The following is a 24,152-nucleotide window of genomic DNA, read 5'->3' on the forward strand; positions in this document are numbered from 1 at the left end:
TCCCAACCACTGCGCCACCAGGGAAGCCCCGAGCCTTGAAGTTCTTTACATACTCTAGCTATCACTAGTCCTTTGTCAGACACGTTGCCTGAAAATATTCTCTCCCAGTCTATAGCGCATCCTCTCCTCCTCCCAACATGGTTTTTCACAGAGCAAAAGCTCTTAATTCCAGTGAAGTCCAATTTGTCAATCTTTCCCACTGTGAGTTGTATTTTTGTTGTCCAATCGAACAATTCTTTGCCTAGCCCTAGATCCCAAAGATTTTCTCCTTTTTTTCTAAAAGGTTTATATAACTTTTTACATTTAAGTTTATGATCTATTTTGAATTAATTTTTGTGTGGTGTGAAGTTAAGTCAAGGTTCATTTTTTTTTTCCTCTGTCCAATTGGTCTATCACCATTTGTTAAAAAGGCTATCCTTCCTCCTCTGAACTGCTGCTGCACCCTTGTAAAAAAAAAATCCAGTGGGGCATATTTGTGTGGGTCTATTTCTGGTTCACTGTTCTGTTCCATTGATCTATTTGTCTGCTGTCTGCAAGTACTACAGAGTCTTGATGCCTGTGGCTATATTGTAAGTCTTGAAATCAGGTAGACTGATGCCCCCGACTTTATTCTTTTTCTTCAGAATTGTTTTAGCTGTTATAGATACTCTGCCCTCTATGTAAATTTTCGTATAATCTTGTATCTACAAAAATTTTTTCTGGGATTTTGATAGGAATTGTGTCAAACATCAATTTTAGGAGAATTGGCATTTTTACTATATTGATTTTTCCAATCCATGAACATGGTATGTCTATCCATTTACTTGGATCTTCTTTAATTTCTTTCATCAGCATTTTGTAGTTTTCCGCATGCTAGTTCCGTATGTATTTTGTCAGATTTATACCCAAGCACTTCATATTCTTTTGAGTGATTACAAATGATACTATATTTTCTTTTTTGTTTCATGTGATCATTGTTAGTGTGTAGAAATAAAGTTGATTTTTTTTCTTTCTTTGTCTTGTATCCTTCAACCTTGCTAAACTCACCCACCAGCTTTAGAAGTTTTGTGAATTCCTTGACATTTCCTACATATTGATAGATGGTCATGTCATTTGTAAATAGGCACAGTTTTGAATTTGGCTATTTCTAATTTAAGTTTTATCAGTTTTTCCCTTACATATTCTGCAGGTCTCTTGTTCGTTGCATAAACATTTATGATCACTATTTCTTTTTAGTGGATTGACCTTTTTATCATTATGCAATATTTCTCTCTAGTAATTTTCTTTGCTCTGAAGTTTACTTTATTTCACAGTAATGTAGCCACTTCTGCTTTGTCTTGATTCATATATGCATGATATATTTTTTCCATCCTTTTACTTTCAGCCTACCTATGTCATTGTATTTGAAGTGAATTTCATATAGACAGCATATATTGAATCATATTTTTTAGTCCACTCTGCCATTTTCTGTCTTACTGGGTGGATTGAGACCATTTACATTGAATGTAATGGATTTATAAAATTACGTATAAAATGAAATGTATATTTAATATGTAATTATTAATGTCTTATGGTTTAAATCTGCCATTTAAATTTTTTCTCTTTGTTCTGTTTTTTTGTTTGTTTCTCTGTTTTTCTTTTCCTGTTTTTCTGTGAGTTACTCAGACATCTATAGTGGTTTTGAGTTTATTTCCTTGTATGGCTTTTCTAATGGTTTCTCTAATTTATCCCAATCTACTGGTGTTAACATTTTACCAATTTGAGTGAAGTGTAGAAATCTTACCTTCTTTTATGTACTTTTACTGTCCATTGTTATAATTGTCTTAAATAATTCCTCTACATACATTTAGGACTCCATCAGACAGTATTATAATTTTTATTTTAACCATGAAGCATAATTTTAAAAACTTAAGAGAAGGAAAATGTATTTACCCATATTTTTACTTTTTCCATTGTTCTTTCTTCTTCATGTTCCAGAACTCAATTTTATCGTTTCCTGTCTGTTTAGAAAACTTCATTTAGCCATTCCTTTAGGGTAGTTCTGCTGTCAACAGAACCCTAGTTTTTCTTCATCTAAGAATGTCTTGATTTCCCTTTTATTTCTGAAGGTTATTTTCACTGTGTATAGAATTCTGTGTTGATAGTCTTTTCTTTTAGCACCTGAAAATTGTTATGTCGCTCCCTTCTGGCCTCCATGGTTTCTACTGATAAATCCACTGTTGTTCAAACAGTTTTTGCCCTATAGATATGGTGGTGTTTCTCCTGTTGTTGGTTTCAAATTCTTTTTTTTTTTGGTTTGGTTTTAGTTTTCATATATTTGAGGATGATGTGTCTTGGTGTGGATTTCTGTCCATTTATTCTATTTGGATTTTGCTCAGCTTCTTGAATCTGTGCGTTTATATCTTGTCAAATATGGGAAGTTTTTAGCCATTATAACTTGGAGAACTTTTTCAATCTCACCCTCTTTCAGGACTCCAATGACACAAATGTCTCCTGCTTTAGTCCCACAGGTCCCTGGGGCTCTCTTTATTTTTCTTAGTCTGTTTTCTTTGTTCAGTTGGGTAATTTCTGTTGTTCTACTTTTCAGTTCACTGATTCTTTCCTCTGTCTCCTCCATTCTGCTGTTGAACTCACCCATTCAGCTTTTTTATCATTTTATATTTCAGTTGTAAAATTTCCATTTGTTTCTTCTTTATATCTTCTATTTCCTTGCTGAGACCTTTTTTTTTTTTTTTTTTTTTTTTGCGGTACACGGGCCTCTCACTGTTGTGGCCTCTCCTGTTGTGGAGCACAGGCTCCGGACGCGCAGGCTCAGCGGCCATGGCTCACGGGCCTAGCTGCTCCGTGGTATGTGGAATCTTCCTGGACTGGGGCACGAACCCGTGTCCCCTGCATCGGCAGGCGGACTCTCAACCACTGCGCCACCAGGGAAGCCTGAGGCTTTCTATTTTTTGTTTCCAGTGTGTTCATAATTGTTCATTGGATCATTTTTATGATGGCTGTTTTAAAGTCTCTGTCAGTGAATTTGGACATCTGTCATCACTCTGTCTGTTGAATGTCTCTCATTCAAATTGAGGTTTTCATGATTTTTAATAGGACAAGTGATTATTGATTGAAACCTGGGCATTTTCAGTACTATATTATAAGACTCTGTATCTTATTTAAAACTTCTCTTTTAGCTGGTTTTTATGGGCACTGTTCTGGCAGGGTAAATCAGGGATGCTACCCCATTACTGCCAGCTGGAAGTAGAAGTCCAGGTTCCCCACTCTGTCTTCATTGACACCTGAGGTGGGAAGGGGTTCCTTGTTACTGCTGGGCAGGGGTTGGGAGTTCTGGTCCCCAGTAGGGCTTCCCCTGATACTACCCTGGCCGGGAGGAGTAGCAGTGCCTTGTGATTGCTCTCTGCATGGCTCCACTGATACCAAAGTTGGGAGGGGGGCTTCTTTACTCCTGGATGGTAGTGACTTCGCATTTGGCTTCCCACTTGGTTTCCTCTGACACTGCAAATAGATATCATTACTGTTTGCAGGGATGAAAGTCCTAGCTCCCTACACAGGCTTTTCTGACACCACCCCAGGTGCCTGTTACAGCCTGGTGGGGGTGGAAGTCCAGGCTCCCTACCCAGCCTTTGCTGGCTGGTAGGGTTTGGGCCAGTTTTTTCAGTTGTGTTTGGGTATGGTAGAGTGGTTATTGTCTCAAAGTTTTCTCATGAGGTTGCCCCTTTCCTGTTTGGATAGAAAGAGCAGACTATTGGTGCTTTTTTGTCTGTGCCTGTTGGCATTTCTCAATTGATGGCTCCTTTAACTCCAAGGCCAGGACATACGCAGCAGAATGATAATCCAGAGACTTCACCACTGTCATTCTTGGGTCCTGGTTTCCTAGCATGTCTGCCTTCTCTTCACTTCAGAATTTTAATTTTTTTCATTTTTCAAAAAATATATGTCTAGATTTTTTTAGTTTGATATTTTTTACTGGGAGGAATAGGGAAATTGAAGTCCCATAAGCAGAGTTTTAAAAACAGCATTTTTACATAGTTCAAAGTGCTACAGTTATACTGGGCCATATTCTTTCCAGTGAATAGAACTATTTATGAGAAGCTCTTGCAGGTGAACTAATACAAAAACAGGCTTACATTTTCTACATGTTTTCATCTGGTTAAGTGCCATTTACATAATGTTATGGATAATCTTTCCAATGTCAATCCTTACCATAAACAAGCTTATACTATAAGGTGTTTCATTGGTATCAGAGTAGTGAAAATAAAACAGTATTCAGAAATTTTACAAAAGATTATTTGTAACGTATTACATAAATATTTATATGTTTGTATATGAAAAAAGTACAAGTGAAATGTAAAACATATATTAGTTAAGAATAGAAACAAAATCATGATTTGGAAAAAATTATATAGTAAGGAATATAGTTAATACCATCAAGATGCCAGTAAAATTAATTCAACAAATGTGAGGTCTTAGTTTAATTATTTTTTCTAATTGAGATAAAAGGTAATTGATAGTTACCATATTTTTTGTGAAAGTATGAGAACTGATGAAAACACATTATTTCAAATGTCTAGGAGGTACTAAAACATTTAATAATATATTTGTGATTGATGGAAATTTAGCTGATTTTTTCCTTTCATATATGAAAGCTTATTTATTTGTCTATAGACAAAAGTATTAATAAATAAATTTATATTGAAGTATAGTTGACTTCCAATACTGTATTAGTTTCAGGTGTACAACATATTTTTATAGATTATGCATCATACAAAGTTATAACAATATTATTGACTATATTCCTTGTGCTAAATGTTACATCCCTGTTTATTTATTTTATAAATGGTAGTTTATACCTCTTAATCCCCTTCACGTATTTCACCTACCCTGCCAATTCCCCACTCAACTACTAGTTTGTTCTCTATATCTGAATTTGTTTGAGTTTGTTTCTGTTTGGTTGTATTTGTTTTGTTTTTTATAGTGAAATCATATAATATTTGTTTTTCTCTGTCTTACTTATTTCACTTAACATAATACCCTCTAGTTTCATCCATGTTGTTGCAGATGGAAAGATTTCCTTCTTTTATATGGCTAAGTAATATTGCATTGTGTGTATATAAAACGTCTTTTTTATCCATTCGTCAGTCAATGGACACTTAGGTTGCTTTCATATCTTGGCTATTGTAAATAATACTGCTATGAACATTGGGGCACATACATCTTTTCAAATTAGTGTTTTTGTTTTCTTTGGAAAAATACCTGGAAGTGAAATTGCTGGATTGTGAGCTCTTTATATATTTTGGATATTAACCCGTTATCAGATATGTTATTTGCAAATATCTTCTCCCATTCAGTAGGCAGCCTTTTCATTTTGTTGGTGCTTTCCTTTGCTGTGCAAAAGCTTTTTAGTTTGATGTAGTCCATTTGTTTATTTTTTATTTTGTTTCCCTTGCTCGAGGGGACAGATCCAAAAATTATTGCTAAGACCAATGTGAAAGAGCTACTGCCTATGTTTCTTCTAGGAGTTTTATGGTTTCAGGTCTAACATTTAAGTCTGTAATCCATTTTGAGTTTATTTTTATATATGGTGTGAGAAAATGGTTTAGTTTCATTCTTTTACATATAGCTGTCCAGTTTTGCCAACAACACTTATTGAATGAGACTTTTTCCCCATTGTATATTCTTGCCTCCTTTGTTGTAGATTAATTGACTGTGTGTTTTGTGGGTTTATTTCTGGACTCTATTCTGTTCCACTGATCTATATGTGTGTTTTTGTGCCAGTACCATACTGTTTTGATTATTTTGGCTTTATAGTATAGCTTGAAGTCAGGGAGCATGATACCTTCAGCTCTTTCTTTCCCAAGATTGCTTTAGCTATTTGGGGTCTTTTGTGGTTTCATACAAATTTTAGGAGTATTTGTTCTAGTTCTGTGAAAATAGGGATTATTGAATCTCTAGGTTGCTTTGGGTGGTATGGACATTTTAACAGTATTAATTCTTCCAATCCATGAGCATGGTATATCTTTCTATTTGTGTTGTCTTCAGTTTTTTCATCAATATCTTACAGTTTTCAGAGTACAGGTCTTTCATCTCCTTGTTTACTTTATTCCTAGGTATTTTATTCTTTTTGATGCAGTTGTAAATGGAATTGTTTTCTTGATTTCTCTTTCTGATAGTTCATTATTAGTGTACAGAAATGCAACAGATTTCTGTATTTTGATTTTGTATGCTATAACTTTAGTGAATTCACTTATTAGTTCTAATAGTTTTTTGGTAGAATTTTTAGGATTTTTTTGTATTTAATATCATGTCATCTGCAAATAGTGAGTTTTACTTTTTCCCTTCCAATTTGGGTGCCTTTTATTTCTTTTATTGTTTTTGTATGATTGCTGTGGCTAGGACTTCTAATACTATGTTGAATAAAAGGGGTGAGAGTGGGCATCCTTGTCTTGTTACTGATCTTAAAGGAAAAGCTTTTAGCTTTTCACTGTTGAGTATGATGTTAGCTGTGGGTTTGGCTTAAATGACCCTTATTATGTTGAGATTGTTCTGTCTATACCAAGTTTGTTAAGAGTTTTTATCATGAATGGATGTTGAATTTTGTCAAATACTTTTTCTGCCTCTATTAAGATGGTCATGTGATCTCTGTCCATTGTTTTGCTGATATAGTTATAACGTTGATTGATTTGTGTATATTGAACCATCTTTGCATCCCTGGAATAAATCCCACTTGATCATTATGTGCATTCCTTTTAATGTATTGTTGAATTCTGTTTGCTAATATTTTATTGGGGATTTTTATCTGTGTTTATCAGGGATATTGGTCTGTAATTTTCTTTTTCTGTAGTGTCTTTGTTTTTTGTATCAGGGTAATGCTGGACTCATAGAATGAGTTTGGAAGTATTCCCTCCTCTTCAGTTTTTTGGAATAGTTTGAGAAATAAAGGAATTAACTCCTCTTTAAATGTTTGGTAGGATTACCCTGTGCAGTCCTCTGATCCTGGAGTTTTGGTTGTTGGGATTTTTTTGTTTACTGATTCAATTACATTACTAATAATCAGCCTGTTCAGATTTTCTGTTTCTTCCTGATTCAGTCTTGGAAGACTGTTTCTAGGAAATTGTCCATTTCTTCTAGGTTGCTGAATTTATTGGTATATCATTTTTCATAGTATTCTCTTATGATTGTTTGTATTTTTGTGATACTGGTTGTAACTTCTCCTCTTTAGGAAAGATTTTTTTTAATGTCAGTTTTTATGGTTAGCCAATTGGTAGATCTGTGTTTACCCCAGAGAATAAGGGGGTAATCACAATAGATTATCTTAATTGTAATAGTGTTACATTTCTTTACTACATTATAAACTTTAATTTTTTTTTAGGTACAGTGAAGGTGAAATTCGATTTAACTTAATGGCCATTGTGTCTGACAGAAAAATGATATATGAACAGAAGATAGCAGAGTTACAAAGACAACTTGCTGAGGTTTGTGGCCATGTTTTTATGTACAAAGTTCTAGCTTAGTTATTCTCTCAGGGAAACTATTTATTTTCTTTTTTCCTTTTTTCCTTCTTTCTTTCTTTGTCTGAAATATAGATTTAATCAAGTATCCTGAGTGGTGATTACAAGAATATACTCTGGAGTCAGGCTTCTTAGATTCAGCTCCTGCCTTTGCCACTTAGTGGAAGTATGATTTGAGTGTATTTCTTTGTGCCTCAGTTTCTTCATGTAAAGTAGGGATAATAGTATTTACCTTAAAAGGTGGTTGTGAAGAATAACTGAGATAACATGTATATAAACCACTTAAAAAAAAGTGACTGACAAATAGTATGTGCTAAATAAGTGTGAACAGTTTACTGTAATTTCATTATATAATTAAGCAAGTTAGAATATATTTCTTACAGAATTAATTGGGCACGTTTAGATTCACATGTAATCTTTACTATTCCTTATGATTATCTTTCTAGTAAATATGATTGGAGAAGAGAATTAGTAATAGACAAAGACGTTTTTACGTTCCTTTGATCACATTTTCATGAGTATATTTAAGCAGATTTACTTTATAGCTCAACAGCAGATTATAGCAATTCAGTTTGCTACAGTATAGATTATTTTTAGATTAAAATTCATATGTTTTGTTGTAGAAAATTGGAAGATACTACCTAGCTTTTATCCTTTAATATTGCAGTTAGTAAGCTGGTATTCCATCACCAATATTAAGAATAAAATTTGAAAATGATTGTACTATGTTTATCATTTAAAAATAGTTTAGACTTAAGCCTCAGTCATTAGGGTGTGTTATTTCTTTTTCTTTCCCCTAAGGAGGAACCCATGGATACAGATCAGGGTAATAACATGTTAAGTGCTATTCAGTCAGAGGTTGCCAAAAATCAGATGCTTATTGAAGAAGAAGTACAGAAATTAAAAAGATATAAGGTACGTACTTTTTATTTGTTTCTTTAATGTTTTAGTATAGAGTGGTATATTTTGACATGAAGGTATGTTGAATGCTTGATTGTTTTTTCCCCATCATTTACACTTTTTCAGAATAATGTGTTGTTTCCCTGGCGTCCTAAAAAGGTAACTAGTGAGGTTTCTTTCCTTTTTTTTTTCTTTTTTTCAAGTATTATTACAAACAGATATTTAACATATTTGATGCTAAAGTTCACTGCAGTTATTATTGATGCTCAGATTATCCCATCTTTAGCCATTGGAAGCCACTTCAGGCTGTCTCCTAAGTCCTTTTGATGTGACTCTCTTCATCTTTCATAGCTTCCTTGCTTTCTAGTATGACAAGATGTTTCAGACTCATCTTGTACATTTCCTGCTTCAGACTTGGAATCAGCCATTTTTTCAAGAAGTCCTGAGTGCTTTTGGTGAGAAATCGTATTTAGAAACCATTATCTGATTGCTCAGAGTGCTCAGTCATACTGATTCTTCTTTACTTCTAGGACTTTTTAGAGCTAAGAAATACGTTTTTATTTGTTTCTTTTATTTTTGAAGAGAAAATGCAACATGAATTCATATTAATACTCAAATTTAGGATAAAAGGGCTTTTATATTTGAAGTTAAGCATTTGTATCTTTTCAGCTGAAAGTCTTGGTTTCTATCAACATTAACATAATTACCTATTTGCTTTATGCTATCTGTATTTGTATGTATATATAAAAAGGTTCAGAATAACAGTGCCAGTAGTATTAATAACAACTGAGAAGTTTTTCTTCAGTTAATTTTTTCGTTAGGATATATTTCATTTTGGATGTGCAATCAAATTAGCATATTTTAAAATTCATCTGAAAAAATTTTCTCTTGGTGTCATCCTATCACCAATTTAATACAAAGTTGGATTCGTTTTTTAAATTTTGCTTTCCAGTTTTTTTAGGGCTTAACATTTTTTTAATTTATTTTAATTATGTCAAACATTATATAACTCAGAGTAAAATATTAAGCAAGGCTGTCTTTAATAATGTCATTCTCCTTCACTTGCAGTCTGTCTGATAAGCTTTTTTTTTTTTTAAGCATCTTTATTGGAGTATAATTGCTTTACAATGCTGTGTTAGTTTCTGCTTTATAACAGAGGGAATCAGTTATACATATACGTATGTTCCCATATCTCTTCCCTCTTGCATCTCCCTCCTTCCCACCCTCCCTACCCCACCCCTCTAGTCACCCCTCGGTCAAAAAGCACCGAGCTGATCTCTCTGTGCTATGTGGCTGCTTCCCACTAGCTATGTGTTTTACGTTTGGTAGTGTATATATATATCCATGTCACTCTCTCACTTTGTCTCAGCTTACCCTTCCCCCTCCCCATATCCTCAAGTCCATTCTCTAGTAGGTCTGTGTCTTTTTTCCCGTCTTGCCCATAGGTTCTTCATGACCTTTTTTTTTTTCTTAGATTCCATATATATGTGTTAGCATACGGTATTTGTTTTTCTCTTTCTGACTTACTTCACTCTGTATGACAGACTCTAGGTCCATCCATCTCACTACAAATAACTCAATTTCGTTTCTTCTTAGGGCTGAGTAATATACCATTGTACATATGTGCCACATCTTCTTTATCCATTCATCTGCTGATGGACACTTAGGTTGCTTCCATGTCCTGGCTATTGAAAATAGAGCTGCAGTGAACATTGTGGTACATGACTCTTTTTGAATTATGGTTTTCTCAGGGTATATGCCCAGTAGTGGGATTGCTGGGTCGTATGGTACTTCTATTTTTAGTTTTTTAAAGAACCTCCATACTGTTCTCCATAGTGGATGTATCAATTTACATTCCCACCAACAGTGCAAGAGGGTTCCCTTTTCTCCATACGCTTTCCAGCATTTATTGTTTGTAGATTTTTTGATGATGGCCATTCTGACTGGTGTGAGATGATATCTCATTGTAGTTTCGATTTGCATTTCTCTAATGATTAATGATGTTGAGCATTCTTTCATATGTTTGTTGGCGATCTGTATATCTTCTTTGGAGAAATGTCTATTTAAGTCTTCTGCCCATTTTTGGATTGGGTTGTTTGTTTTTCTAATATTGAGCTGCATGAGCTGCTTGTAAATTTTGGAGATTAATCTTTTGTCAGTTGCCTCATTTGAAAATATTTTCTCCCATTCTGAGAGTTGTCTTTTCATCTTGTTTATGGTTTCCTATGCTGTGCAAAAGCTTTTAAGCTTCATTAGCTCCCATTTGTTTATTTTTGTTTTTATTTCCATTTTCCTAGGAGGTGGGTCAAAAAGGATCTTGCTGTGATTTATGTCATAGAGTGTTCTGCCTATGTTTTCCTCTAAGAGTTTGATACTGTCTGGCCTTACATTTAGGTCTTTAATCCATTTTGAGTTTAGTTTTGTGTATGGTGGTAGGGAGTGTTCTAATTTCATTCTTTTACATATAGCTGTCCAGTTTTCCCAGCACCACTTATTGAAGAGGCTGTCTTTTCTCCACTGTATATTCCTTCCTCTTTTATCAAAGATAAGGTGACCATATGTGCGTGGGTTTATCTCTGGGCTTTCTATCCTGTTCCATTGATCTATCTTTCTGTTTTTGTGCCAGTACCATACTGTCTTAATTACTGTAGCTTTGTAGTATTGTCTGAAGTTAGGGAGCCTGATTCCTCCAGCTCCGTTTTTCGTTCTCAAGATTGCTTTGGCTATTCGGGGTCTTTGTGTTTCCATACAAATTGTGAAATTTTTTGTTCTAGTTCTGTGAAAAATGCCAGTGGTAGTTTGATAGGGATTGCATTGAATCTGTAGATTGCTTTGGGGAGTATAGTCATTTTCACAATGTTGATTCTACCAATCCAAGAACATGGTATATCTCTCCATCTATTTGTATCATCTTTAATTTCTTTCATCAGTGTCTTGTAATTTTCTGCATACAGGTCTTTTGTCTCCTTAGGTAGGTTTATTCCTAGGTATTTTATTCTTTTTGCTGTAATGGTAAATGCAAGTGCTTCCTTAATTTCTCTTTCAGAGTTTTCATCATTAGTGTATAGGAATGCCAGAGACTTCTGTGCATTAATTTTGTATCCTGCTGCTTTACCAAATTCATTGATTAGCTCTGGTAGTTTTCTGGTAGCACCTTTAGGATTCTCTATGTATAGTATCATGTCATTTGCAAACAGTGACAGCTTTACTTCTTCTTTTCGATTTGGATTCCTTTTATTTCTTTTTCTTCTCTCATTGCTGTGGCTAAAACTTCCAAAACGGTTTAAGAATGGTGAGAGTGGGAAACCTTGTCTTCTTCCTGATCTTAGTGGGAATGGTTTCAGTTTTTCACCATTGAGGGCAATGTTTGCTGTGGGTTTGTCATATATGCCTTTATTAATGTCGAGGAAAATTCCCTCTGTGCCTATTTTCTGGAGGGTTTTTATCATAAATGGGTGTTGAATTTTGTCGAAAGCTTTCTCTGCATCTATTGAGATGATCATATGGTTTTTCTCCTTCAGTTTATTAATATGGTGTATCACATTGATTGATTTGCATATATTGAAGAATCCTTGCATTTCTGGGATAAACCCCACTTGATTATGGTGTATGATCCTTTTAATGTGCTGTTGGATTCTGTTTGATAGTATTTTGTTGAGGATTTTCACATCTATGTTCATCAGTGTTATTGGCCTGTAGTTTTCTTTCTTTGTGACGTCTTTGTCTGGTTTTGGTGTCAGGGTGATGGTGGCCTCGTAGAATGAGTTTGGGAGTGTTCCTCCCTCTGCTATATTTTGCAAGAATTTGAGAAGGATGGGTGTTAGCTCTTCTCTAAATGTTTGATGGACTTGGCCTGTGAAACCATCTGTTCCTGGGCTTTTGTTCGTTGGAAGATTTTTAGTCACAGTTTAAATTTTTCTGCTTGTGATTGGTCTGTTCATATTTTTTATTTCTTCTTGATTCAGTCTTGGCAGGTTGTGCATTTCTAAGAATTTGTCCATTTCTTCCAGGTTGTCCATTTTACTGGCATATACTTGCTTGTAGTAATCTCTCACAACCCTTTGTATTTCTGCAGTGTCACTTGTTACTTCTCCTTTTTCATTTCTAATTTTGTTGATTTGAGTCTTCTCCCTTTTTTTCTTGATAAGTCTGGCTAATGGTTTATCAATTTTGTTTATTTTCTCAAAGAACCAGCTTCTAGTTTCATTGATCTCTGCTATCGTTTCCCTCATTTCTTTTTCATTTATTTCTGATCTGATGTTTATGATTTCTTTCCTTCTGCTAATTTTGGGGTTTTTTTGTTCTTCTTTCTCTAATTGCTTTTGGTGTAAGGTTAGGTTGCTTATTTGAGATGTTTCTTGGTTCTTAAGGTAGGATTGTATTGCTATAAACTTCCTTCTTAGGACTGCTTTTGCTGCATCCCATAGGTTTTGGGTCATTGTGTTTTCATTGTCCTTTGTTTCTAGGTATGTTTTGATTTCCTCTTTGAATTCTTCAGTGATGTCTTTGTTATTAAGTAGTGTATTGTTTAGCCTCCATGTGTTTGTACTTTTTACAGACTTTTTCCTGCAATTGATATCGAATCTCACAGCATTGTGGTCGGGAAAGATACTTGATACGATTTCCATTTTCTTAAATTTACCAAGGCTTGATTTGACCCAAGATATGATCTGTCCTGGAGAATGTTCCATGAGCACTTAAGAAGAAAGTGTATTCTGTTGTTTTTGGATGGAATGTCCTATAAATATCAATTAAGTCCTTCTTGTTTAATATATCTTTTAAAGCTTGTGTTTCCTTATTTGTTTTCATTTTGGATGATATGTCCATTGGTGAAAGTGGGGTGTTAAAGTCCTCTACTATGATTGTGTTGCTGTCATTTCCCCTTTTATGGCTGTTAGTATTTGCCTTATGTATTGAGGTGCTCCTATGTTGGGTGCATAAATATTTACAATTGTTATATCTTCTTGCATTGATCCCTTGATCATTATGTAGTGTCCTTCTTTGCCTCTTGTAATAGTCTTTGTTTTAAAGTCTGTTTTGTCTGATATGAGAATTGCTACTCCAGCTTTCTTTTGGCTTCCATTTGCATGGAATATCTTTTTGCATCCCCTCACTTTCAGTCTGTATGTGTCCCTAGGTCTGAAGTGGGTCTCATGTAGACAACATATATATGGGTCTTGTTTTTGTATCCATTCAGCCAGTCTATGTCTTTTGGTTGGAGCTTTTAATTCATTTACATTTAAGGTAATTATCGATATGTATGTTTCTATTACCATTTTCTTAATTGTTTTGGGTTTGTTACTGTAGGTCTTTTCCTTCTCTTGTGTTTCCGGCCTAGAGAAGTTCCTTTAGCATTTGTTGTAAAGCTGGTTTGGTGGTGCTGAATTCTCTTAGCTTTTGCTTGTCTGTAAAGGTTTTAATTTCTCCGTCAAATCTGAATGAGATCCTTGCTGGGTAGAGTAATTTTGGTTGTAAGTTCTTCTTCATCACTTTAAATATGTCATGCCACTCCTTGCTGGCTTGCAGAGTTTCTGCTGAAATATCAATATTAATATTTCTGCTGAAATATTAACCTTATGGGATTCCCCTGTATGTTATTTGTTTTTCCCTTGCTGCTTTTAATATGTTTTCGTTGTATTTAAATTTTGATAGTTTGATTACTATGCGTCTTTGCATAATCTCCTTGGATTTAACCTGTATGGGACTCTGTGCTTCCCGGACTTGATTAACTATTTCCTTCCCATATTAGGGAAGTTTTCAACTATAATCTTTTCAAATATTTTCTCAGTCCTTTTCCTTTTCTCCTAGAACCCCTATAATTCAAATGTTGGTGCATTTAATATTGTCCCAGAGGTCTCTGAGACTGTCCTCAGTTCTTTTCGTTCTTTTTTCTTTATTCTGCTCTGCAGTAGTTATTTCCACTATTTTATCTTCCAGGTCACTTATCCGTTCTTCTGCCTCAGTTATTCTGCTATTGATCCCTCCTAGAGAATTTTTAATTTCATTTATTGTGTTGTTCGTCACTGTTTGTTTGCTCTTTAGTTCTTCTAGGTCCTTGCTAAGTGTTTCTGTGTTTTCTCCATTCGATTTCTAAGAGTTTGGATCATCTTTACTATCATTGTTCTGAATTCTTTTTCAGGTAGACTGCCTATTTCCTCTTCATTTGTTAGGTCTGGTGGGTTTTTATCTTGCTCCTTCATCTGCTGTGTGTTTCTCTTCTCATTTTGCTTAACTTACTCTGTTTGGGGTCTTCTTTTTGCAGGCTGCACGTTCGTAGTTCCCATTGTTTTTGGTGTCTGTTCCCAGTGGCTAAGGTTGGTTCAGTGGGTTGTGTAGGCTTACTGGTGGAAGGGAGTAGTGCCTGTGTTCTGGTGGATGGGGCTGGATCTTGTCTTTCTGGTGGGCAGGTCCACGTCTGGTGATGTGTTTTGGGGGTGTCTGTGGTCTTATGATTTTAGGCAGCCTCTCTGCTAACGGGTAGTGTTGTGTTCCTGTCTTGCTAGTTGCTTGGCATAGGGTGTCCAGCACTGTAGCTTGCTGGTCGTTGAGTGAAGCTGGGTCTTGGCGTTGAGACGGAGATCTCTGGGAGATTTTCACCGTTTGATACTACGTGGAGCTGGGAGGTCTCTTGTGGACCAGTGTCCTGAACTTGGCTCTCCCACCTCAGGGGCACAGCACTGACTCCTGGATGGAGCACCGAGACCCTGTCATCCACACGGCTCAGAATAAAAGGGAGAAAAAAGAGAAAGAAAGAAAGAAGAAGATAAAATAAAGTTATTAAAATAAAAAATAATTATTAAAAAAGAATGTTTTTAGTAATAAAAGAAAGAAAGAAAAGAGCAACCAAACCAAAAAACAAATCCACCAATGATAACAAGTGCTAAAACGTATACTAAGAAAAAACGGACAGAGAGAACCCTAGGACAAATGGTAAAAGCAAAGCTATACAGACAAAATAACACACAGAAGCATACACATACACCCTCACAAAAGAGAAAGAGGGAAAATATATATATATTGTTGCTCCCAAAGTCCACCTCCTCTATTTGGGATGTTTCGTTGTCCATTCAGGTATTCCACAGATGCAGGTACATCAAGTTGATTGTGGAGCTTTAATCCGCTGCTCCTGAGGCTACTGGGAGAGATTTCCCTTTCTCTTCTTCGTTCGCAGAGCTCTTGGGGTTCACCTTTGGATTTGGACCCGCCTCTGTGTGTAGGTCACCTGAGGGCATCTGTTCTTCGCTCAGACAGGACGGGGTTAAAGGAGCAGCTGATTCGGGGGTTCTGGCTCACTCAGGCCAGGGGGTGGGAGGGGTACTGATGTGGGGCGAGCCTGCGGTGGCAGAGGCCGGCGTGACGTTGCACCAGCCTGAGGCGCGCTGTGCGTTCTCCCGGGGAAGTCGTCCCTGGATCCTGGGACCCTGGCAGTGGCGGGCTGCCCAGGCTCCCCGGAAGAGGGGTGTGGATAGTGACCTGTGCTGGCACACAGGCTTCTTGGTGGTGGCAGCAGCAGCTTTAGTGTCTCATGCCCATCTCTGGGGTCTGCCCTGTTAGCCACGGCTCGCACCCGTCTCTGGAGCTCCTTTAAGCAGCGCTCTGAATCCCCTCTCCTTGTGCACCAGGAAACAAAGAGGGAAGAAAAAGTCTCTTGCCTCTTTGGCAGCTCCAGACTTTTTCCCGGACTCCGTCCCGGCTAGCCGTGGCGCACTAACCCCCTGCAGGCTGTGTTCACACTGCCAACTCCAGTCCTCTCCCTGCGTTCCGACCGAAGCCCAAGCCTCAGCTCCCAGCCCCTGCCCGCCCCGGCGGGTGAGCAGACAAGCCTCTCGGGCTGGTGAGTGCCGGTCGTCCCTGATCCTCTGTGTGGGAATCTCTCCGCTTTGCCCTCCCCACCCCTGTTGCTGCGCTCTCTCCCGCGGCTCCAAAGCTTCCCCCCTCCGCCACCCACAGTCTCCCCCCGCGAAGGGGCTTCCTAGTGTGTGGAAACCTTTCCTCCTTCACAGCTCCCTCCCACTGGTGCAGGTCCCATCCCTATTCTTTTGTCTGTGTTTTTTCTTTCTTCTTTTGCCCTACCCAGGTACGTGGGGGGTTTCTTGCCTTTTGGGAGATCTGAGGTCTTCTGCCAGTGTTCAGTAGATGTTCTTTAGGAGTTATGCCACATGTAGATGTATTTCTGATGTATTTGTGGGGAGGAAGGTGATCTCCGCGTTTTACTCTTCTGCCATCTTAAAGCTCCGCCTGATAAGCTTTTTTCAGAGAGTGAAAAGAGTGAAGGAAAGTTCGAATTTTGTAGGACTTTGGAAATGGTTCTTATTCAATTTGTCATGTTTGTCACAGTGGAAAAAGCAGTTTTTCATTTTAAGCTCAGTTGAAGGCAGGGATTGTTCTTTTTCTTTCTGTTGCTTACCACAGTGTCAGGATACTGCTTTGCAACGCACTTAACAGCCAGCAATGTGATTTTTAGAATACGTGGACCTTGGACTAGTAGGATTTCTTCAGGTGGAAGTGGTAGGGACTGGCTCCAGAGTATTTCAGGCAGGAAAAAGGAGGGCTGAATATATGGTGACAGGAAAGTAAGGGATGAAAACTTGAATGTTATCTTCTATTTTATGTGATATAAAAAAACCCCTACCTATTATTCATATATTCTTGTGCAGTGTTGTTACATAATTAACTAATTTTTAATAATTATCTAAAATAAAACTAAGTTTTTAGAATCTTTTCTACATTGTTGGAGAATGCTTTGTTCAAAAAAATAAAATGATTCTCATACTGATATAAAATGAACACGTTAAAATTTTAGTTAGTTCATTAATTGAGCTGACCTGTAAGATGTCACAACTATTTCAGAGAAGTCAAAGAAGCTCAAATTTTTATGAAGTATAGGAATGTTGAAACGAATTCACAAAAGATGGAAACTTTTTTCTTCCCCTATGGGAAGGGAAGTAAATTGAACCTCTACCAGACAGTGAAAGGTTGCAATCACATAACTTGGGAGAGCATACTTTAGACAATGCAGTTTTCCATTGAAGCACAGACAGTCCCTACAGTCTATTTGCTTTTGGTCAAAAATAATGTCAAAGAAAGATTGTTCTTAATCACACAATAAAGCTGGTCTCATTAGGCATGGCCTTATTTACATAGTAGCAAGAGTGTTAATTTATCACGTGGGCCTTCTAAGTTTGCTTTCCTTTTTTCTTTTTTTTTTTTAAGATTTAATTTCATTTATTTTTGACTGTGTTAGGTCTTTGTTTGCTGCTAGTGGGCTTTCTCTAGTTGTGAATGGGGGCTACTCTTCATTGCGGTGCGCCGTCTTCTCATTGCAGTGGTTTCTCTTGTTGCAAAGCACAGGCTCTAGGCATGCAGGCTTCAGTAGTTGTGGCACGCAGGCTCAGTAGTTGTGGCGCACAGGCTTAGTTGCTCTGCGGTATGCAGGATCTTCCCGGACCAGGGTTCGAACCCATGTTCCCTGCATTGGCAGGTGGATTCTTATCCACTGTACCACCAGGGAAGTCCCTCTAAGTTTGCTTTCATAAGTTAAGTTTTCATAAATTATCTCAGATTAGACTTTTAAAAACCCTCTGTTATTTGCTAAGCCAAGAGTAGGAAGCAGCACCCAGGGAACTCTCTCCATATGTTTTATTGTAATTAGTCTTTATTCTCAATCGCAATGGAAGTCTCATTATTTCTCATATTTTTTTTTACGGGAATGGAGGATTTTCTTCCATTACTATTTTGAGTTGGAGGCAAAAATTAAAATATCAGAAACTTAGTGAAAATACAAAGTTAGTGTGGTTTGATATATGTTTTATTTTCAGATTGAAAATATCAGAAGGAAGCATAATTATCTGCCGTTCATTATGGAATTGTTAAAGACTTTAGCAGAACACCAGCAGTTAATACCCCTAGTAGAAAAGGTAAGTATTTTACTGGCGAATACTTAAATTAGATTTAGATTCTCCAAAAAATGTTTTTTGGCTTGAGAAGAGATAAAATTTGTTGAAGCTTTTTATTTTCATTTTTTTTGCTCTTACTTACTGTTTTTCATCTAGAGGAACATTAGTTCAATCTAATATTGCAAAATAAAAACAAGGAATTGCATTACTGCTTTAGGTTTCCAGAATCCTTAGTGTCAGGAATTCAGGTTGTGCTATATTAGAATGAAATGTAAAACCTTTTTCTTTCCTTAGCTGAAAACAAATTATTAATTTTAGTTATTGAAATAATAGATTTTTCTTATTTAACTCAGCAAAAATTTGAATTATCATCAAATTTACTACTAGAATGAAGGGGGAAAAAACATAACCTAGCCTAAGAAATAGGTTTTCTTATTCCTAAGTTATTACTCTTTCCACTGAGGGAAAACTAGCATAGGTTAGTGAAAAATTTGGACCGTTAACTTAAAGACCAGAATACATGGTAGGTTTTTTTTTCTTATTTTTAAGTTCATGAAGCAAAGATACATTTCAACCCAGCTGTTTGATATCATCATAAATTCTAAATAATACAAGATGTGAGTTAAGGTTTTCATATATACATTATTATCTAGATCCTGAACATGTGCTTCAACTTTTGGCATTAAATGTAAAAATTTACATTTAAGAAAATTTAGAAGAGGACTGCTAAGTCTTCTCTTTTCCATATAGGTTTTTCTATTCATGTATCTCAGGGTGTTAAATCATAAAAGTCCAAGATGGGAAACTGATTTTTAAAGTTTTAGATTAACAGTTAGGGTCCTGTGATCCTCAGAATTGCCTGGTTAACAGAGTACCTCGATATTATATTCTTTGTATGAAACACTATGAAATATTTCTCTGTTGAAAATATTAAACAAAATGAAATATAGACTGTTATGCTCAATTGTATGATGTATCAGGTATTAAGTATAAATAAATATTATTAGGGACCAGACAAATGTTATTAGAGAAATTTTAAATATATATGTTGTGCTTTAAAATTGGCCTGTGAGTAAACTTTTTTGGGCAAATTAAGAAAAGGACCATTCTTACTTGATTTTAATGACAGTATATTTCCATAATTTTTTAAAAAGCATAGATAGAGTACAATAGCTTTTCAGCTTTTACATTAGAACCATAATTCCTTAGTTCACATTATTTTGGACACAGGGTGGCAGTATATGAATGCCTAGTGTTAGTGGAATACCAACTCAGTCTCTTGTGTTTGCATTTGTTCTATTGAATATAATACAAAGACATTATATGTCTGTTTTATTGAAAGGGTAGTTACTGACTTGCTTGTTCTTTGACTAATAATATTGTACAAGCAATATTGAGATATATTTCTTTCTGTATAGACACTATACAGAAAGATACTGTATATGCAGTATCTTTTATGTGCCTAGATTCTGAAGGGAATTCAGATTCATTATTTGATTAAAATTTTTGAGATGTTTTGATTATTTATCCAACATTTATCTAGCTGAAACTATATTTGAGGCAGTCTCTTAAAGTCAGTGGATATACACATAATCAAGACACATTTTTCTGTCTTAAGCAACTTAGTTGGGGAAAGGAATACATGATTATAGTACTGTGCTGCATAGTATTATTCTGATAAGTGCTAGAATAAAGTCATGCTAAAGATTCTGGGGGATCACAGGGTAGCTCCTAAATAGCTTTATGCCACTTAAAATTTCACGTCCACAAATTTTGAATCTGTGGTTAGAATTAAATGCTTAATTTCTGCCAATAATCACCTTCCTTAGCACAAATATATTTTTGTTCATCTTATTTTGAAAAAAGAAATCATATATCATATTGAAATATCACTTTCTGCTGGTAAATGGAAATGTTAAAAATTAAAAAAACAATAGATTAAGATTACAGTTATATCCAATATGAAGACTTTAGTAGTGAACATTACTTAATAAGTAATACTTCTAAGAAAAGAATTACATGTAGAATTCAGAAATGGATTATTATGTCAAAAATCCCCCCCTTCCCCCCAATGCCAAGTGAAAGTAGAAAAGATGTGGCTAGTCTAGGCAGTGTTGCTACTTGCTAAAGCCATCCAGGATCAGATTTCTGAGTAATTGGAGGCAGGTCCTGACTGCCTGTGATGGTGTGGAAGTATTTGACCTGTGGAAATCTTCATTTTACAAAATAACAAAGAGTGAGGACTTTGATTTTCCCAAGAGCATGCGGCTTTAATGAATTAGATTAAGATATTGCCGTGTAAGTGTTCTTGTTCTATGAAGCTTCTGGTCTTATCTGATCAGTTCATTGAGTATACATTACATAAAGATTGCTCAGGAGGTAACCTAAAAATATAAAGTTATAAACTTCTTGTGCCATATACCAAATCTGTTCCTTAAAATATAAAATAAAATCAGCTATATTAAGATTTCATTTGTAAAACTTTTATTCAGATACATTTACAATTCTTTTAAAATTTTATCTCACCCTTTATTATGTATTTCTGAATCATTGTCTATCCCAGGTTTTTAATAACCACCAATAACCTACCATAATTTAGAATCACAGATTTTGTTGCTATGGGGGATTCAAAGCACAGTACTGAATTTTGTACATATTTTACCAAGACATTATAATTCAGTTGGTAATAAATAACTAATCTGCAGAACTTACTTTTTCTATCTCTTAATAGAAATAAGGTAGAAGAATAAAGTTATCTGCAATAATATGTACATTAATACCTATGATTACAGAATTACCTGACTTCAGTCAGCAATTTTTAGTATCTCACTAGCACACTAAATAGAAGGAAAGTATTTCTTAACAGTGAACATATTTTCCATGCTATTTTGAAATACAGTATTTTTTATTTTTCAACAAAGGCAAAACAGAATACAGGCTTTCAGTTTAAATCTCAGATATGTTACTTAGCTGTTATGTTATTAGCTGTTGCTTTTAGGCAAGTTATTTACTTTATTATCGAATATTTGCTCATTTATAAATTGGTAATCACACTTCACATTCTTAAGGATTAAATGAGATAATATTGGTCAAGTTCATAATATGTGCTCAATAAATGGTGGTAATTATTTTTAACTTATTTAGCTTACCCTTAGTTTTATCTGAATTATATAGTTTAATACATGTATGGATACTCTGCATTATATGTCTTTGCTTTTTAAATTATGTTGTAAAATTTATGTCATTAACCAGTAGATTGATTCCTGTTAATCGTAGTAAACTTCCTGTATATTCAGAGATCACTAAGAAAAGAGGTACATATTTTTATTTCCAAATTATATCTAAAATTGAATAGTATTTTTATTATTTGGAAACAGAAGACTTCTTTGAGAAATTGTACATATCAAATTACAAATTATGCTTGTTATTAAAAATGTTTATGCAAGTAATTTTTAAATTTTTATATGGTACGTATAACATATTTCCTCTTAATATATTCTAATGCATTGCACTTAATTTTATCATACGGTTGTACGATAATTCTATTATCATTATAGTGCATTATAAAAAAAAGATTATAGTTCTCATTAAAGAAGTTTTTTTCTTAATTGTATAATAGCAGAAGTCTTATTTATTTGTTTCTTTCTGATTCAAGTGCCATAGTGGAAAGAACATTATATTCTAGTCTTCTAAAATCTTGCTTCTCAAAGTGTCACCTGAGGACCAGCAGAATTGGCATCACCTGAGAGTTTGCTAGAACTTTAGATCCTCAGGCATTTTACCAATTCAGCCTGCATTTTAACACAGTCATTGGTCTCTACATTAGAAGCACTGCTATAGAATATGTGTCTGACCTCTATTGAGGTTTTGTTATATATTAGCTGTGTAACTTGGTCAAGTTTGATAACACCTGTAAACTCTGGCTTCCTCATCTGCTAAAAAGTGAAATAGAATTACTGTGTTCAAGCTCTATACTTGTTACGAGGTTCAAGTGAAACTTGTGAAAACATTTTTTTGGTCTTACATGAGCGAAAAAAACCTCACTTATATGTGAGGTTTATCAACACTATGGGTATATAATCCTTAGTTATGTTAAACTCATGTAAACTATTATGTTAAACTCATTTATTCAAATATGCAGAGATTAATATAGGATTTTTCATATACTCAGTTTGTATGAGAAATGGGCACACATGTAAATATATTGTTTTGAAATAGTTATGAATGAGTATGACTTTATAGGATGAGTAATTTTGTATTTTTAAATTGTTACCATTATAATAATACATTTCAACTTCAGGTAAGAAAGAACTGCAAACCAAGTATGATCCTTTTTTATTGAGCGCAAAGCATAACTATATCATTGTCCAGGAGTAGTCTGTTGTGAGTCTTATAAAAGATAATTCTCTAGAAATCTTGCAAACAACGCATCTCAAGCTTTTTAGCTTAAGAATGCCCTCTTAGACACATTTCATTTTAATATGAACTGGAACAGGCTTTTAAGATTTTATAGTATACTATCTTTAATTTCTAGGCAAAAGAAAAACAGAATGCAAAGAAAGCACAGGAAACCAAATGAAGAAGATGCTTTGGGATGTGTACCCATTTCTGCTTCTGCACTTATTTTCAAGGAAACCATTAAGTATAAAGAAATTTGAGCAACATCCTAATCGACTCAGCGCACGTTTGGCAATAGCCCCAGTCTGTCTCGTCTTCAGTGCATGGATTCATAACCTCTCCCTGCCTGCATCATGTGCATGTGGTGCATATTAAATAAAAGTGGTGTTCAGAGCGCTTGCCGAAATCCCATTATATGACATTGGATCTGAGAACTCCTGTTGGTTCTCTGGATAGGTAACTACCGTAATGAACCGTAATGAACTACCGTAATGAAAATGGACAAATGATATTCTCTACCTGTAATTGTTATAATTTTCCAATTTTCCAGCTTGGTTAAATGCTTAAAATTTATAAATGTCAGATCTATTAAATGGAGTCTCTTGTTTCTTCTCATCATTAATGAAAAAATCAGTATTTCTGTCTTTGATATCTAAATAATTTGAAGATTTAAAAACTGAATTTTATCTTCTATACCAATTATTTGTAAAAGCTTGATTTTAAAGGAGGTCATTTGAAAAGAACAGAAGTATAGTTTCTGGGCTTCCCTGGTGGTCCAGTGGTTAAGAATCTGCCTGCCAATGCAGGGGACACGGGTTTGAGGCCTGGTCTGGGAAGATCCCACATGCTGCGGAGCAACTAAGCCCATGTGTGCCACAACTACTGAGCCTGCACTCTATAGCCTCCGAGCCACAACTACTGAAGCCCACGTGCCTAGAGCCCGTGCTCCGCAACAAGAGAAGCCACCGCAATGAGAAGCCCGCACACCACAACGAAGAGTAGCCCGCACTCAGTGCAAGTAGAGAATGCCCACGCACAGCAACAAAGACCCAACACAGCCAAAAATAAATAAATAAATAAATGTTTAAAAAAAAAAAAAGCATAGTTTCTAGTGATTTTCATTGCTACCAGTAGAAAAAGTAAAAAAATCCCAATTTTATTTTAGCAAACTTTTTTCAGTGTCTGGGATTATTTTTGTATTGTAGAATTATTTCAGGAAGGTGTATTATGCATCAAAGCAAAATTTTAGGTTAAGAACAGATTGTAAATCTTAAAGATTTTTGGTGCTACTCTCAGTTTGGCAACATTTTTTCAAGCTGTTAAGCTGTATCTTTATAAAGAATTGGGGGTTTAGCAATTCAGGCTATCTGCTTTTTTTAAAAAAGGATGATGGTGGTGGTGGAGGATCCTTCTTTGCCAATTTGAACAAAATTAGTACAGCCCAGTAGTTTCCAAGAGCCATTTA

The 24,152-nt window shown here is 35.4% G+C and overlaps 1 protein-coding gene across 2 annotated transcripts in view; it reads left to right on the top strand.

The window, feature by feature from the left end:
- UCHL5 (ubiquitin C-terminal hydrolase L5) overlaps positions 1–23,742 on the top strand; it is a 49,594-nt gene extending 25,852 nt beyond the window's left edge. The window contains exons 8-11 of one of the 2 annotated variants that reach the window (XM_082681842.1): positions 7,355–7,457; positions 8,295–8,408; positions 18,212–18,310; positions 22,824–23,742. In XM_082681842.1, the coding sequence (XP_082537968.1) occupies positions 7,355–7,457; positions 8,295–8,408; positions 18,212–18,310; positions 22,824–22,868 (361 nt within the window). In that variant the 3' untranslated portion in view covers positions 22,869–23,742. The remainder of the gene's footprint in view (positions 1–7,354; positions 7,458–8,294; positions 8,409–18,211; positions 18,311–22,823) is intronic. The other variant, XM_082681843.1, reaches the window with a different exon arrangement.
- The last annotated feature ends 410 nt before the right edge of the window (positions 23,743–24,152 follow it).

The sequence above is a fragment of the Grampus griseus genome, assembly GCF_964374135.1.
Source record: "Grampus griseus genome assembly, chromosome: 1".
In the NCBI taxonomy this organism is placed as follows: domain Eukaryota; kingdom Metazoa; phylum Chordata; class Mammalia; order Artiodactyla; family Delphinidae; genus Grampus; species Grampus griseus.